This window comes from Mauremys mutica, chromosome 7 (assembly GCF_020497125.1).
Source record: "Mauremys mutica isolate MM-2020 ecotype Southern chromosome 7, ASM2049712v1, whole genome shotgun sequence".
Taxonomy (NCBI): domain Eukaryota; kingdom Metazoa; phylum Chordata; order Testudines; family Geoemydidae; genus Mauremys; species Mauremys mutica.
This window is the reverse complement of record NC_059078.1, coordinates 128,138,114-128,152,811: the sequence shown is the minus strand read 5'-3', so window position 1 is coordinate 128,152,811 and position 14,698 is coordinate 128,138,114. Positions and strand designations below refer to the sequence as shown.

The following is a 14,698-nucleotide window of genomic DNA, read 5'->3' as shown; positions in this document are numbered from 1 at the left end:
GAGAGCCCTGGGGGGCAGGGGCCTGGGCTCCGGGGCTGGGCCCTTGCAAAATGCTTCCCTGCTGAGAAGCTGGTCGGTTGCGCTGGACCTTCCCAGACGCCGCATTTGGGTGTGCGATGCGGAGATGCTTAAAGCCCCGTCCTGGGCATCCTAAAGGGGACGTATCGGGAGCGGTGAGTCCAGCAGCGGCTTCCCAGACCCGGGCTGGCCTTCCACTGCATCAGCTGGCCCAGAGAGTGGGAGGTGTGTGCGTGGCACCATGGCTGCCCGGACAGCCCGTTGTTGCTGTGGCCTGGAGAGGGCAAGCGCGTGTTCCCCATGGGCCGGCTCTGCCCTTCCACCCCCCGGAGGTAGAAGGGAGGTTCCAAGCACTGTCCTTGGGGCCAGAGGATCTCTGGGTTTGGCTTGATCCTGCCTCCTTAGTCCCACCCCAGGCTTGGATGCAGGCTGCGCTCCTCCTCGGAGGTGGCTGCATTGGCGCTCGGGGGACGGGATCTGCTCTGAGAAGGTCTTGGGACTGTGGCCAGGCGTGCGAGTCGGGCGGGGGGGGGACACCTGCTCGGGGGCGTGGGCTGCTCCCCGCCCAGGGGCCTCTGGGAGGATTCCGTGTGACCACCCCGTCTCCTCTGCAGTGTCTCCAGTCCCTGTGCGACCTGCGCCACTCCCCACACTTCCCGCACACCGGCGAGCTGGACCGGGCCGTGGGGGCTGCCGTGGCCAGCATGGGCCCCGAGGTGCTGCTGCAGGCGGTGGCCTGGAGATAGACGGCACAGAGTGAGTACGACCCCTGCCCCCGCGCGGCTGGGCCTCACCCTCCTGCAAACAAACAGCCGGACAGGTCCAGGGGCCGCACCCAGGGCCTCGCACAGCACCGCAGGGGCAGGACTCCTGACCAGCCTCCGGCACCAGCGGTCCCTGGGGCTCCCTGCAGCGAATGCAGCCAGGCCGGGCTCCGGCTGGAGGCTCGTGCTGTAGCTTTGAGTGTTTCCGGGAGATGCAGGCAGGGAACTGGCTATTAGTCCCCTGGCCACGGGGGCTGGAAGCCGTCGCCTCGCCCAAGGGGAAGGTTACGGCCCAGCCCCTTTCCTGGCAGCCCAGCCGCGCTGCAGTGGACCCCCACGGTCAGGCTGTCTCTGACCTGAGCCAGTTCCCAGGTGTCACGGAGCCCCAGGGGCAGTGCCGCGGCCCAGGACGAAGAGTGAGACCCCGCGGGGGCCTGGCCCGCTGAAAGGGTCCCTCAGACCATGAGAACGGCCATCCTGGGTCAGACGAATGGTCCATCCTGCCTGATGGCCATCGCTGGACCTGTTCCTCCCAGGAACTTAGCTAGTTTCCTTTTTGAATCCACAGTGTACTTCTCGCCTTTTCAGCACCCCGGCAAGGAGAAACAGGCTGGCTGTGTGGGGTGAAGTGCTCCGTGTGTTTTGTTCTAACCCTCCTGCCTACTCATGTCATTCAGTGACCCCGGTTTGTGTGTGAATGCGAAGCAGAGGTGCCAACTTCCTACTGTGCTGGGGGGGCGGGTTCAACCCCCGCTCTGCCCCAGGCCCCGCCCCCACTCCCACCCCTTCCCACAAGGCCCCAGCCCCTCCCTGCCTCTTCCCACCCCATTGTTCCGCCCCCCAGTGCCTCCTGCACACTTGGGAACAGCTGATCCCCAGTGGGCGGGAGGAGCTGGGGGTGGTGCTGATCCGTGGGTGCTCCAGCCCCGGAGTACCCAGAGTCGGTGCTGTGAAGTGAAGGAGTAAATAACACTCATTCGCCCTCTCCAGCCCAGTCACGATTGTATGGAGCTCCATCACCTCCCCCTTAGTCGTCTCTTTGCCAAGCTGAACAGTCCCAGCCTTTTTAATCCCTCGTACGGAAGCTGTTCCAATCCCTTCCTCCCTTGTGTGGCCTTTCTCTGCACCTCTCCCAGTTCTAATCAGGTTCCCACCCATGTGTGGAATGAATTTGATGTGCACCAATGTGGAAGTGACCCGTGACACATCACCTCCATATTGGTGCACATCACAAAATTCATGTGGCAGGCATGGGGCCAAGGGGTATGGAGTGTGGGAGGGTGCGACCTCTGGGGTGGGGCCGGGGATGAGGGGCTCCGGCTGGGGCTGTGGCCTCCGGGGTGGGGCCGGGGATGAGGGGCTCCGGCTGGGGCAGAGAGTTGAGTGCAGGGGGTGAGGCTTTGGGGTGCAGAAGGGTGCTCCGGGGCTACAGTGCGGAGAGGGGACTCCCCCCACCTCTCTCTCCCCAGAGCAGCACCTGGGCTGGGGGGAGAGGTGGCAGCTCTGGGGCTGCAGGATAGGTGTCCCTTCCCTGGCCCCAGCAAGTCTGGGCTGGGGGAGGGCCGCCCTGGCCACATTTGGGGACTGGGGCCGCCCCCGGGGGAAGGGCGCGGCAGGTTGGGGGCCAGGCTAGGTGGGGTCTGGGGGAGGGGTGCCCCTCTCCTGGCCATGGCGGGTTCGCTGGGCACCTGTGCGGTGCTCAATAGGTTGCACGGCTGTGCAGCTTACAGAGAACTTAGGTTTGAATAGATCTTTTCGGAGAGGGGGCAGCCAGAACTGCAGGCCGTATTCATGGCGTGAGCCTGCCCTGGATTTACATAGTGGTGTTATGACAGTTACTGTCTAATTATCTGTCCTTTTCCTAATGGTTCCTAACGTTGTTCGCTTTTCTGATGGCCGCTGCACATTGAGTGGATGTTTTCAGAGAACTATCCACGATGACCCCAAGATCTTTTCTTGAGTGGGAACAGCTAATTCAGATTGAATCATTCTGGATGGGTAGTTGGGATTGTTTTCCAATGTGTGTTACTTTGCATTTATCAACACTGAATTTCATCTGCCATTTTCTTGTCCAGTCACCCAGGCTTGAGAGATCCCTTTGCAGTCAGCTTTGGGCTATCTTGAGTCATTTTGTATCGTCCACAAACTGTTTCCCCCTTTTCCCAGATCATTTCTGAATATGCTGAATAGGGCTGGGCCCGGTACAGACCCCTGGGGACACCACCATTTACCTCTCTCCAGTCTGAAAATGGTGACTTGTTACTGTTTAGTTTATCGGTTTGTTCCAAAACCTCCTCTACAGGCGTGGGAATCTCCCCAAAGCAAAGAATTCAGTGAGTTTCTCTGCGACTGGCTTGTCTGCCCGGACGCTGCTTTCCCCCACGGTCGGTTTGGTTTGTTTGAGCTGGTGGCTGGTTCTCCCGGTGGCTGCTCCAGAGCTGGCGGCGAAGCACCGATCCTGCCGATCTGTGACGGCGGCAGGAGCGCCCCCTGCTGCACCTCACCCGTGTGTTCCCCTCCACAGGGAGACGCTGGATTTCCCCCGCAGCTGGCTCCTGCCGGTGATCCGGGACCACGTCCAGGGCACGCGGCTCAGCTTCTTCACCAGCTATTTCCTGCCCCTGGCGGCCACCCTGAAAAGCAGAGGTAACTAGCGGGGGTGGGGAATGCGGGGCCTGTCCCCAGGAGGTCATGGGGCACAGAGCCAGCATGGCCCCTGCGGGGCGGGGCAGGGCAGGCAGATGGGGAGCGCTGGCTGAATAAGCTGCACCCCGGCCCATCTCCTGCTGCGGATTCAGAGGCTGTGGTGTGGGTGCTCTGCTCCCCAGGGGCCCTGAGATCAGGGTGGTGCCGTTGCGCTCTCAGACCCTGCTGGCAGGTGGCCCCGGGACGCTCCCAGGGAAGCCCCTCCGTGGGTTGCCTCGGGGGTTGCAGTCTGTAAGTACCCACATAGGGAACGGGTACTGGAGGGTGGACGCTGCCGTCAAGCCGAGGAAGGTCTAACGCGACCCAGGGCTGGAAGCCGGAGCGAGACACACGAGGCCGGAAATCAGGCGTGGATGAGTGCCAGGGCAGGGAATTAACCCTGGAACGTCGCCCCAGGGCGGGTGGATGCTCCATCGCTGGCGATGTTTAAATCCAGGTGATCGGCTCTGGGTCATTGCAGGGCTGGTTTCTGGCCTGAGCTATCTGGGGGTCAGACGAGAGGATCCCAATGGGTCCTTCTGGCCACAGGGTCTAGGAATCCGCTGCAGCCCTCAGTCTCCCTTGTCTCTTTGCTGCAGCCGCGGAGCTGGCCCAGGCCGGGAAGAGTCTGGAGTCCAAGATCTATGACACGCTGCAGTGGCAGGTGAGAGGCTCAGGCCGTGCGGCTCCCGGGCGCAGGGGCCTGCAGCTAGGCTGGCTGGATCCTCGCAAGGGGCGGCTCTGCCGTGTCAAGCTGGTGTCCCCTCCGCCCCTTCACGCGCCTCCGTTACCTTTCAGATCTGGACCATGCTGCCTGGCTTCTGCACCAGGCCCACGGACGTGGCGGCCTCCTTCAAAGGGCTGGCGCGGACGCTGGGCACGGCCGTCAGCGAGCGGGCAGACCTGCGGCTCACCGTCTGCCAGGCCCTGCGCACGCTCATCAGCAAGGGCTGCGAGACGGGTAAGGGCCGGGCCCTGGGGGGACCCCTGCCGGGGGACTGGGCCACTCGGCAGGTGGAGGGGCGCCTTGCTGGGGCAGGGGCGCATCCTTCGGCGGCCTGGGAGCCGCAGTGCGGCCAAGTCTCCAGCGCCTTCAGTCAGCCCTGAGCCCCACAGGGCCCTGGATGCCCGAAGGTCTTGCCCATCCTGGCTGGGGGACCCCCCCGCCCCCCGATCCCAGGGTTGTGGGAGGCCCAGCGCCTCCTGCTGTGAAGGTGCCAGGCGTGAGCACCTGGATCCCTCTGGCTGCGTGTGGGGCGGTGGGTGAGTCCCAGGGCCCCGGGCGCAGACCCTCCCTGCTCTGTGCCCCTCCCCAGACGCCGAGCGGGCGGAGGTCGGCCGCTTCTCCAAGAACTTCCTGCCCATCCTGTTCAACGTGTACAGCCAGCCGGGGGATGCTGGGGGCAGCGCCGCCGATCGCCGCGCCGTGCTGGACACCATCCGCACCTACCTGACTATCACTGAGCAGCAGGTGAGGCGGGGCAGGGGCCCGGACGAGCCCTGTGGGGCAGCTGTAACGCTGGCACGGCCCCCTCTGCCGGGGGACCCGATGGAAACACCTCCCCACGGGCCCTGCCGCAGATCCAGCTGCTGGCGTCTCGGCACTGCGGAGCCCAGGCCTCGGGGCGCTGAGTGAGCCTGGCTGGGGGTCGTTCCCCCTGCCGGGGCCTCGCAGGGATGCCGTGCTGGGGAGGAGCCCACCCCAGAGAGCTGGGAGCCCCCGATCCCAGGCAGCCGCTCTCTAGCTGGGCCCCTGGCTGGCGGGGGGCTCGGTGAGGACCCTGGGGGGCTGCCGGCAGTGGGGCTTGACCCCTGGCTCCGCTGCCTGAGCTGTCGGCCTTGCTCGGAGGCTGCCTGTGGGCCAGTGAGCAGAGCCGCGCCGAGCGGGGGGTACGCGGGTGGGGGCCCGGCGCCTGAACTGACCCCGGGCCGCGGCTCGTCCCCTCCTGCAGATGGTGTGCGGGTTCCTGGAGAAAGCCAGCGAGAAACTGACCGGCCCCGAGAGCACGGAGTTCACCAGGTAACGCCGCGGGTTAGGGTGCTGGCTGGACACAGCCGAGCTGCTGGGGGCTGGGGGGGGCTGGAAGGGACCTCCCCGCCGCAGACTTCCCTGCTCCCGCTTTCCACTGGGTGGGTTGTTTGCCCGGCTGGGGTTGGGGGGCTGCCTCTGCTGGTGGCTAGGAACATCTCACTCGCGGCGGCGGTGTGGCCCTGGCCAGTGTGTGCCCATTCGTTCAGGGGGCTGAGATCCCCCACCCCAGCAGGGAGCCGGACAGAGTCCTGGGCATCCCACCTCCCCTCCGCTAACCCCGCTCTGCTGCAGGCTCTCCATCCTGGACCTGATAGTGGCCATGGCGCCCTATGCCGACGAGCCTTCCCTGGGCACCCTGTACCGCACCATCCAGCCCTCCCTGCAGGTGAGTCGCCCAGGCTGGGGCCACGGGGCCGGGGCTCTGATGCCTCCCGCGTGCTGAGGCGGGAGGGGACAGGGCGCCCTGCGAGGGCACCGGTACGGATGGAGGCGCTTCCGGCTCCCCGGCCCCTCCATTCCTCGCTGCAGTCGCCTGATGAGCCCTGCACGAGGCTGGGATGGAGGCAGGCTCACTGGAGGGGGCCAGGCTCCTGACGCCTCTCCCCGGATCCGGGGCGCGGAGAGGCTCTGCAGCCGGGTGCCCCCAGGGCAGGCATGGGGGTCTCTGGCTGAGGCTCGCTCGGAGTGGGGGGGAGAGGTGCGGGCGGGGGCTTGGCTGACGCCGTCTCCCTGCAGAGCAAGGAGCACGGGGTGCAGAAGAAGGCGTACCGCGTGCTGGAGGAGGTGTGCGCGGCCCCCCGGCCCCCCTGCCAGGCCTTCGTCCGCAGCCACCTGGAGGAGCTGAAGAGAGATCTGCTGGGCTCCCTGCAGAGCGCCGCCTCCCCCGCCAAGAGGGTGAGCCCGGGGGGTGGGGGCAGAGCGCCCGGGGGCAGGCTTGGGGCGGGGGGGAGCAGAGCGCCCAGGACGGGCTGGGGGAGGGGAACCGCTGGGCGTGGGGCAGAGGGTGCACAGGGGTGTCTCTCTGGATCTGACGGTGCTGCCTGCTCCCCTCCCCCAGCCGCGGCTAAAGTGCCTGTTCCACATTGTGAAGCAGCTGACGGCCGAACACGAGGACTTCGTGGTGGCCCTGGTCCCAGAGGTGAGCGGGGAGCACGGCTCGGCCCCTGGGGGGGTTCCAGGCAGGATGGCACATGCTGCCGGGCTGTTCTGTGGGAGCAGGCTCCCTGCAGAGTGCAAGTGCGGGGGGGGTTGCTCCGGGGCAGGCGCTGGGCGGGGGGAGAGGTGGGTGCTGGGGATGGGGGCAGGCGCTGGTTCTGATGGGGTTTGCACCGCCAGGTGATTCTCTGCACCAAGGAGGTGTCGGTGGGGGCCCGGAAGAACGCCTTCCTGCTGCTGGTGGAGATGGGGGAGGCCTTCCTCCGCTTCGGCCCCACGCCGCAAGGTAAGGTGTCCCTGCCGGGCCTGCTCTGCGCCCTCTGATTTCCGCCCCCATCCATGCCGAGGCCTCTCGGTGCTAAATCCACCACACCAGCCACACAGCCGCTTGCAGCCCCCTCTGCGGGAGGCCCTGCCTGCCCCCCTGTCCCGGCCCTGTGGGGCGCAGGGGCCTGTCCTGCACAGCCCGGCTGGCCAGCACGTCTTCCAGTCCCCTGCCCGTGCTGCAGTGGCGCCTGCCCGGGCCGGGCACCAGGGCTGGCCTGGCAGAGGCCCCGGCTGAGCCGGGAGGTCTTGGAGCTGCTGCGGGGGTGGACTGAGCTAACCCGGGGCCGTCCCTTCCCGCACAGGGGCCATGCAGCGGTTCCTGCCCCTGGTCTACGCGGGCCTGACGGGCTCGGTCACCATGATCAGCTGCACCTTGCTGGCGCTCACCCGCCTCCTCTTCCAGTTCAAAGGTGAGGGACTCGGGGGGAGGGGGGGGGCTGGAGCCCCAGCTGCTCCCCTCGATGCAGGGCTGAGCAAGGGGTGTCTGACCCCCTGCCGCTGGGGCAGCCCCCCGGGCACCTCCGGCTGGGCCTGGGGGTGGGAAGTGCCCCAGCAGCTGCCATGGGGGGCGCTGTGTGCACATGGGGGGCACAGTCAGTGCCTGCTGCACCCCTGGCCAGAGGCTGGGGGGCTGAGGCCGGTCAGAAGGGGGGGTTAGAGGGAAGGCCCTGCCCCATGGCTACGGGGGCTGCGGCTGAGCCCAGGGGGTGATGGGCGAGCGTGTCCTGAGCCAGACTCTCTCCAGCTTTCTCCCTCGGCTCCACCCCCCGGTGCTGCTGCTGCCCCAGCCTAGGGTGGCCGGGGGGACCCCGCTGCCCGGCCTGAGCCCTGTGCCTCTTGCAGATCACATGGGGCTGGCGGTGGTGGAGCAGCTGCTGCAGAACGTCTGCCTGCTGCTGGGCTCGCGCACGCGGGACGTGGTCAAGGCGGCGCTGGGCTTCCTGAAGGTGGCGCTGCTGCTGGCGGACGCCCAGCTGCTGGCCAAGCACGTCCAGACCATGGTGAGTCGGGGGGGAGGGCCCTCAGAACAGGGTCCCTGCCCACAAGCTGGGGGTACAGGGAGGGGCCCTTCCCTTGCTCTGGCTGCCAGCTCCGTGTAGGGCCATTGGGGCCCAGTCCTGGCCCTGAGGTGGATGCTGCCAATCCCTGGTGACCCCCGCGAGGGGGCCCGCACGAGGCTCCTTGCCCCCAACACCTGCCGGGGTGGCTGCGCTCCGGCCGCCTGCCCGGTGCCTGGGCGCTGAGTGCCCGGGGAGAGCACCCGCTGCCAGGCCCCCACCCAGCGCCAGCTGGCGGGGGAGGGTGGCAGGACTGAGATTGCTCGGGGGGCGGGGGTGACAGTGCGGGGGTGGGGAGGGCCCAGCTGGGGGGTGCTGAGCAATGTCTGAGGGGTGGGGCCCATGGGCAGGAGTGACGCGTATTGTGGGGGGGGAACATGCACCCTGTCCCTGGAGATCACAGTGGGGCCCACGTACTCGCTGGGGGGGCCGTCCTGGGGGATGGGGGAAGGGGATGGGGGGCTGCTGTCCCGGGCACTGGGGGTGACGCGCTATATCCTAGGGGAGTGGGGGGCGTGCTGTCCCTTGGGGGATGTGGGGCCGCTGTCCCGGGCACTGGGGGTGACACGCTCTGTCCTGGGGGATGGGGGAAGGGGATGGGGGGCTGCTGTCCCGGGCACGGGGGGTGACGCGCTCTGTCTCAGGGTGGTGGAGGGAAGGGGATGGGGGGGGCGCTGTCCCGGGCACGGGGGTGACGCGCTCTGTCCCGTGGGGGTGGAGGGAAGGGGATGGGGGCTGGCGCTGTCCCGGGCACGGGGGCTGACGCGCTCTGTCTCAGGGGGGTGGAGGGAAGGGGATGGGGGCTGGCGCTGTTCCGGGCACGGGGGCTGACGCGCTCTGTCTCAGGGTGGTGGAGGGAAGGGGATGGGGGGGCGCTGTCCCGGGCACGGGGGTGACGCGCTCTGTCCCGTGGGGGATGGGGGGGCGCCGTCCCGGGCACGGGGGTTGACGCGCTCTGTCCCGGCAGCTGGAGGCCGTGGGGCGCCTGACGGACGACATGAGGCGTCACTTCCGCATGAAGCTGAGAAACCTCTTCACCAAGTTCATCCGGAAGTTCGGGTGAGGGCCGGGGAGTGGCGGGGTGGCGGAGCTCTCGCTCCGGGGGCGCTGCCCACTGCTGAGCCTCAGGCCCCCGGGGTGTCTCCAGCACGTGGGCTGGGGCAGGGGGTGTATGTCGGGGGGGCTGTGCCAGGCCGGGGGTTGCTGAGTGCTCTCTACCCCCAGCTTCGAGCTGGTGCGGGGGCTGCTGCCCGCCGAGTACCACAAGGTGCTGCTGAACATCCGCAAGGCCGAGGCCCGGAGCCGCAAGCAGCGAGCCCTGAAGCAGGCGGTGGCCGCGAGCGAGGAGGAGGCGCCGGTGCAGCCCAGGGGAGACAGGTACTGGGGATGGGGGTGAATCATGCCGGGGGGGGGGGCGGTCTCGCCCCATGGCCTGTCCTGGGGGTGGCATGGGGCTGGGAGGGGTTACACCCTGGGACCTGTGCTGGGGGGTTGTTGGGGGGTGGCGCCGGGCTGGGGGGGTGTCTCGTTTCGGGGCCTGGGCTGGGGGGTGGCGCCGGGCTGGGGGGGTGTCTCGTCTCGGGCCCTGGGCCGGCGCTGGGCGCTCTGCATCGGCCTGGCACAGCACCCTTGGCCTGCTCTCTCCCCGTCCCAGCGTGGAGGAGCTCCTGGCCGACTCAGACTCGCAGCAGGAGGAGGACGAGAGGCGTGGCGGCAGAGAGCAGAGGAAGCAGGCGCGGCAGAAGAGCCAGGCCTGGCTGAAGGAGGGCGAAGGGGACGAGCCCCTCAACTTCCTGGACCCCAACGTGGCCCAGAGGGTGCTGGGTAAGGAGCGGCTCTCGGGACCCAGCAGTGCCCGCGGCAGGACGTGGCTGCGTCGGCTGGGGGACTTGGGCCGTTGCCCCTGCTGTCGGGGCCTGTGCACGCAGGCTGGGCTTTGAGGGGATGTGCGCGGTGGGGTTAGCCATGGCCAGGCCAGAGCTGGGGGTGAGTTGGGTGGCTGGCCATGTTCCCAGCCAGGGCACCTCTCGGCTCGCTCACCCCTCGGCCCCGGGCTCGCTCACCCCTCGGCCCCGGGCTCGCTCACCCCTCGGCCCCGGGCTCGCTCACCCCTCGGCCCCGGGCTCGCTCACCCCTCGGCCCCGGGCTCGCTCACCCCTCGGCCCCGGGCTCGCTCACCCCTCGGCCCCGGGCTCGCTCACCCCTCGGCCCCGGGCTCGCTCACCCCTCCGTCTCTCGCTGAACCAGCTACGAAGCCGGGCCGCGGCAGGGCCAGGGGAGCGAGCCATGACTTCAAGGTGTCGGCGGACGGGCGCCTGATTATCCGCGAGGGCCCCGAGGATGAGGACGACGAGGGAGCCAAAGGTACCGACCGGGATGGGGCACGCAGGGACCTGGCTCCCCCACACCTCCGGAGGCTCAGCAGCCTGCTCCGGGTTCTCCTCCTCCCACCCAGTGCTCCACGTCAGGCCACCCGCTCCCTGCCCCAGTGCCTGCAGCTGGCAAGCTGTGTGATGGGCCCTGGGCCCCGGAATGTCTCCTGGCCCTGGGTGTGGGGTCTGGTGTCACCCCTCTGCTGGGCACGTTGCAGCCTGGGCAGTGCTGGGACAGCCTCAGGCCGGGCTGTGGGGCTGCCTGGCCACACCCACCTGGTGACGTGGGGCAGCCATAGCAGGCAGGTCTCCCCTCCTGGCAAAGGCGCCCTGGGGCCCCCACACCCCTGCTGGGCACATGCTGCTGGGGTGGCAGGAGGGGAGCCGTGTCGGTCCCTGAGCCACTCTCCGTCTGGCTGGCCCTGGCCAGGAGGCAGGAGGTCCCAGCCCCGGCTCCCGGCTCTGACCCGGCTGGTCTTTGTTCCAGGAGTGGATGAGGAGATGGCCGACCTGATGCAGGAAGTGGGGATCCAGAGCGTGAGTAGCGGCGCTGAGCGCTTGCCCCCAGGGCCGGGTAGGGCTGGGGCCAGTCACGCCCTGCGGTCCCAGCGGGGGCACGTTCCAGGGCAGGGCCTGCTGGGTCTCGCCAGCAAAGCAGATACCCATGGGGGGCAGGGGGAACTGGGGGGTCCCAGCTGCTCCTGGCTGAGCTGCCCTCTCTCCACAGAGGAAGGCTCAGAAGCGCCGGTTCCGGGAGGAGGCGGAGGACGAGGAGCCGGAGGATGGGACTCAGGCGCCCTACAAAGGTGACCCCAGGCTGCGCGGTGCTGCCTCCAGCGGGCGTGGGGGCCGGCCGGCTCCCCCAACACCCACACGGCCGGCCGGCTCCCAGAGGGCGGGGCATGCCCCAGGCATCAGCCTCTGCTCCCCGCTCCTGGAGCTGGGTCCTGGGTGGGTTCTGGACCCTCGGGAGCGCTGGGCTCAGTTACTGACACACCCTGGCAGCCCCGGGCATTGCCCACGGCCTGGGGCAGAACTCAGGGGTGTGGGATGCCCAGCTCTGTGCTGGTTCCTGCCTCTCACCCTCCCCTGGGCAGGGAGCATGGAAACCCCCCCGATCCCTGGAGCTGCATCTGATGCAGGTTTGCTGCTGTTTTTAGCTGGAGGCTCCGGCATCCACCGGCGACTGGGCGCAGGGCCGGCACTTGGGGCAGACTACAAGGCCAAGGTAAGGAGTCGCTTTCCATGGGTTCTCGGGGGGGGTGGAGCGAAACAGATCCTGGCGGGGATGGGAGGGTGTCGTCCCCCACAGCTGCAGGCCCCATGTCAGGGGCATTGGGGTCTGCCCTGGCAGGGCAGCGCTGTTCGCAGCGTGTGGGGCTGGCGCACGGCTGTGGTGCTGCCCGAGGCCCCGCACGTGGCAGGCAGAGTTGCCTGGGAGGCGGTTTCCCAGCCTGGAGCTGCAGCTTGCATGGATGCCAGCGTGTCCCTGGCCATGGGTGCAGGGGGCCCTGCCTGGGGGGGGCCCTGGGGCGCATTCCCTGGGATTCGTGCTGCCCTCGCAGTCTCCTAGCCTGGCTCCCTCCCTGGAGCAGGTCTCGGCAGTGCTGGCACCGCCCAGCAGCCGCCCCTGAGCCGAGGCTGGGTCTGCAGCCCTGTGCCTGGTCCTGGAGGTCAGACTGAGCCCGGGGCGCAGTGAGAGGGGTGGGGCAGGGCCCCCAGTGGCCTCCTGGCTTCATTGGGGCCATGTCACCTGCTCCCGCTTCGGGGCCCCCTGCCCAGGGCTGTCAGCATGGGGCGGGCTGGTTCCTCATCCTCCCGTGTGCTCCCCAGACAGGCCGCGGTGACGTGAAGAAGAAAGGCCGGCTGGACCCCTACGCCTACATCCCGCTGAACAGAGCCAAGCTCAACCGAAGGTGCGGCTGGGGGTCACCCGGGGCGGGACGACTCTGAGGCCGGGGTGGAACTGGAGCGAAGCCAGGAGCAGATCCCTGGATGCCAGTCCTGGGCTCGCTCCAGGCCAACGGCTGCGCACGGCAGGGAGCTGGGAGTTCCCGCCAGCGCCCCCTGCTGGGAGAGGTCGGGGCTGGAGTCACCGGGAGCTCCCCGCCCCAGCCAGCTCCTGCCCCGCTCCCCACAGCGCCCCCTGCTGGGAGAGGTCGGGGCTGGAGTCACCGGGCGCTCCCCTGCAGCCAGCTCCTGCCCACCTCCCCACAGCGCCCCCTGTTGGGAGAGGTCGGGGCTGGAGTCACTGGGAGCTCCCCCCCAGCCAGCTCCTGCCCCGCTCCCACAGCGCCCCCTGCTGGGAAAGGTCGGGGCTGGAGTCACCGGGCGCTCCCCCACCCCAGCCAGCTCCTGCCCACCTCCCCACAGCGCCCCCTGCTGGGAGAGGTCGGGGCTGGAGTCACTGGGAGCTCCCCCCCAGCCAGCTCCTGCCCCCTCCCCACAGCACCCCCTGCTGGGAGAGGCTGGGAGCTCCCCCCCTAGCCAGCTCCTGCCCCCTCCCCACAGTGCCCCCTGCTGGGCCAGGCTGGAGTCACCGGGAGCTCCACCCCCCAGCCAGCTCCTGTCCCCCACAGCGCCCCCTGCTGGGAGAGGCTGTGAGCTCCCCCCCAGCCAGCTCCTGCCCCGCTCCCCACAGCGCCCCCTGCTGGGACAGGCTGGAGTCACTGGGAGCTCCACCCCCCAGCCAGCTCCTGTCCCCCACAGCGCCCCCTGCTGGGAGAGGCTGTGAGCTCCCCCCCAGCCAGCTCCTGCCCCGCTCCCCACAGCGCCCCCTGCTGGGCCAGGCTGGAGTCACCGGGAGCTCCACCCCCCAGCCAGCTCCTGTCCCCCACAGCGCCCCCTGCTGGGAGAGGCTGTGAGCTCCCCCCCAGCCAGCTCCTGCCCCGCTCCCCACAGCGCCCCCTGCTGGGACAGGCTGGAGTCACCGGGAGCTCCACCCCCCAGCCTGCTCCTGTCCCCCACAGCGCCCCCTGCTGGGAGAGGCTGTGAGCTCCCCCCCAGCCAGCTCCTGCCCCTCTCCCCACAGCGCCCCCTGCTGGGACAGGCCAGGGCTCCCCGGCTCGGTGGCTCTGTGACGCTGACTTCGGGCAGTGCCCGCTCTAACCTGTGCCCTCTGCTCCTTCCCCTCCCCAGGAAGAAGGCGAAGATGCAGGGACAGTTCAAGGGGCTGATGAAGGGGGCCCAGCGGGGTGCTCAGACCGGCCGCAGACACCGCCAGAAGGAGCGTCGCGTCTGAGGTTTTGAACGCCCCTTCCCCTCCGCCCCCACCAGCCCTGAAGACCCTCCCAGGCCGGACCCTGTTTCCTGCCCGCCCAGAGTCCCGTCGGCCCGTCCTGGGGCTGGTGGTTGTGGGGCAGGGTGGGGGCTCAGCGTGGCCCTGGCAGCAGGAGATGGACACTGGCTGTGTGAGGTTTGTTGAGAGCCACCGGCGCCCCCCTTGTTCCGGACACTGGTGGGCTCGCAGCGGCAGCTGGGCCTCCGTTTTGGGGAGGAGGAGGCTGCCTGGGCACGGAGCCAGGCTGGGGACCTGGGCGAGCCAGTGACTGGCTGCATTGGACTAGCATGGTGAGAAATAAACACGGTGCCCACCTCACGCTGCTCCCTCGCCATTCGCCCCGCCAGCAGGGCCCTGCTGTGCAGGGACAGTGCCCGGGGCACGGCCAGGCCCCGTCACTTCTCCCTGCACTCTGCCCATTAACCCTCGCCCTTGCGGCTGGGGTCAGCCTCCTGCTGCCCCCTGTCCCATGCTGTGCTCAGACCCCTGGCGGGTTCGTCTGGTGCCCTGCGCCCATGGGCCCTGGAAACGGGAGGTGACCTGCCCTGGCACTGGGGCGTGGCTGGGCAGAGAGCAGCCCTGGGGCACTGTATACTCACTCCGTTCCCGCCCGCTGCCTCGTGGGGCCAAGAGCCCGGCTGCTGGCCAGTCCCCACCCCCCTGCCTGTCCCAGCTGGCGCGGCTAGGGCACGGTGTGTCCCATCCCTGCGCCAGGCCCCGGGGCCTGTGGGGCGCTGGGCTGGGCTGGCGGCAGGGCTGATGGGCACTGTGCGGGTGCCAGCGTTCGCCTCGCAGCAGAGCCAGTGTCTGTCCGCACCCTGCCGGGGGCGCTCTAACCGGGCATTGGCCCACCCTGTGGCTGCCCCAGCCGATGCTCCGAGCCCATGTGGTTTGGTGGCACCTCGCCCTCTGAAGCGGGCAGGAGACACCGCTGGGTGGGGAGAGCTGAGGAATGTCTCCGAAAGGCCTCGCAGCCCAGCCATGAGCCGCAGGTGCCCCCAGGCAGG

The 14,698-nt window shown here is 69.0% G+C and overlaps 1 protein-coding gene across 1 annotated transcript; it reads left to right on the top strand.

Annotated features, from left to right (window-relative positions):
• Positions 1 to 3,025: 3,025 nt before the first annotated feature.
• RRP12 (ribosomal RNA processing 12 homolog) lies at positions 3,026 to 14,009 on the top strand. Its single transcript, XM_045022676.1, has 20 exons — positions 3,026 to 3,428; positions 4,067 to 4,131; positions 4,266 to 4,428; positions 4,784 to 4,938; positions 5,420 to 5,487; positions 5,791 to 5,884; positions 6,235 to 6,393; positions 6,557 to 6,637; positions 6,835 to 6,940; positions 7,284 to 7,391; positions 7,825 to 7,982; positions 9,007 to 9,098; positions 9,264 to 9,416; positions 9,694 to 9,863; positions 10,287 to 10,403; positions 10,899 to 10,948; positions 11,139 to 11,217; positions 11,572 to 11,639; positions 12,245 to 12,327; positions 13,550 to 14,009. The coding sequence occupies exons 3-20, from the start codon at positions 4,275 to 4,277 to the stop codon at positions 13,650 to 13,652; spliced, it is 1,998 nt and encodes a 665-aa protein (XP_044878611.1). The 5' UTR covers positions 3,026 to 3,428; positions 4,067 to 4,131; positions 4,266 to 4,274; the 3' UTR covers positions 13,653 to 14,009.
• Positions 14,010 to 14,698: the final 689 nt, after the last annotated feature.

What these genes read in the sequence shown, in the direction of transcription:
- RRP12 (XM_045022676.1), top strand. Translation starts at nt 4,275, where the DNA reads ATGCTGCCTGGCTTCTGCACCAGGCCCACGGACGTGGCGGCCTCCTTC. An exon ending in TGACTATCACTGAGCAGCAG is followed by an intron (nt 4,939 to 5,419) that starts GTGAGGCGGGGC and finishes CCCCTCCTGCAG; the next exon opens with ATGGTGTGCGGGTTCCTGGA. An exon ending in GGACGACGAGGGAGCCAAAG is followed by an intron (nt 10,404 to 10,898) that starts GTACCGACCGGG and finishes TCTTTGTTCCAG; the next exon opens with GAGTGGATGAGGAGATGGCC.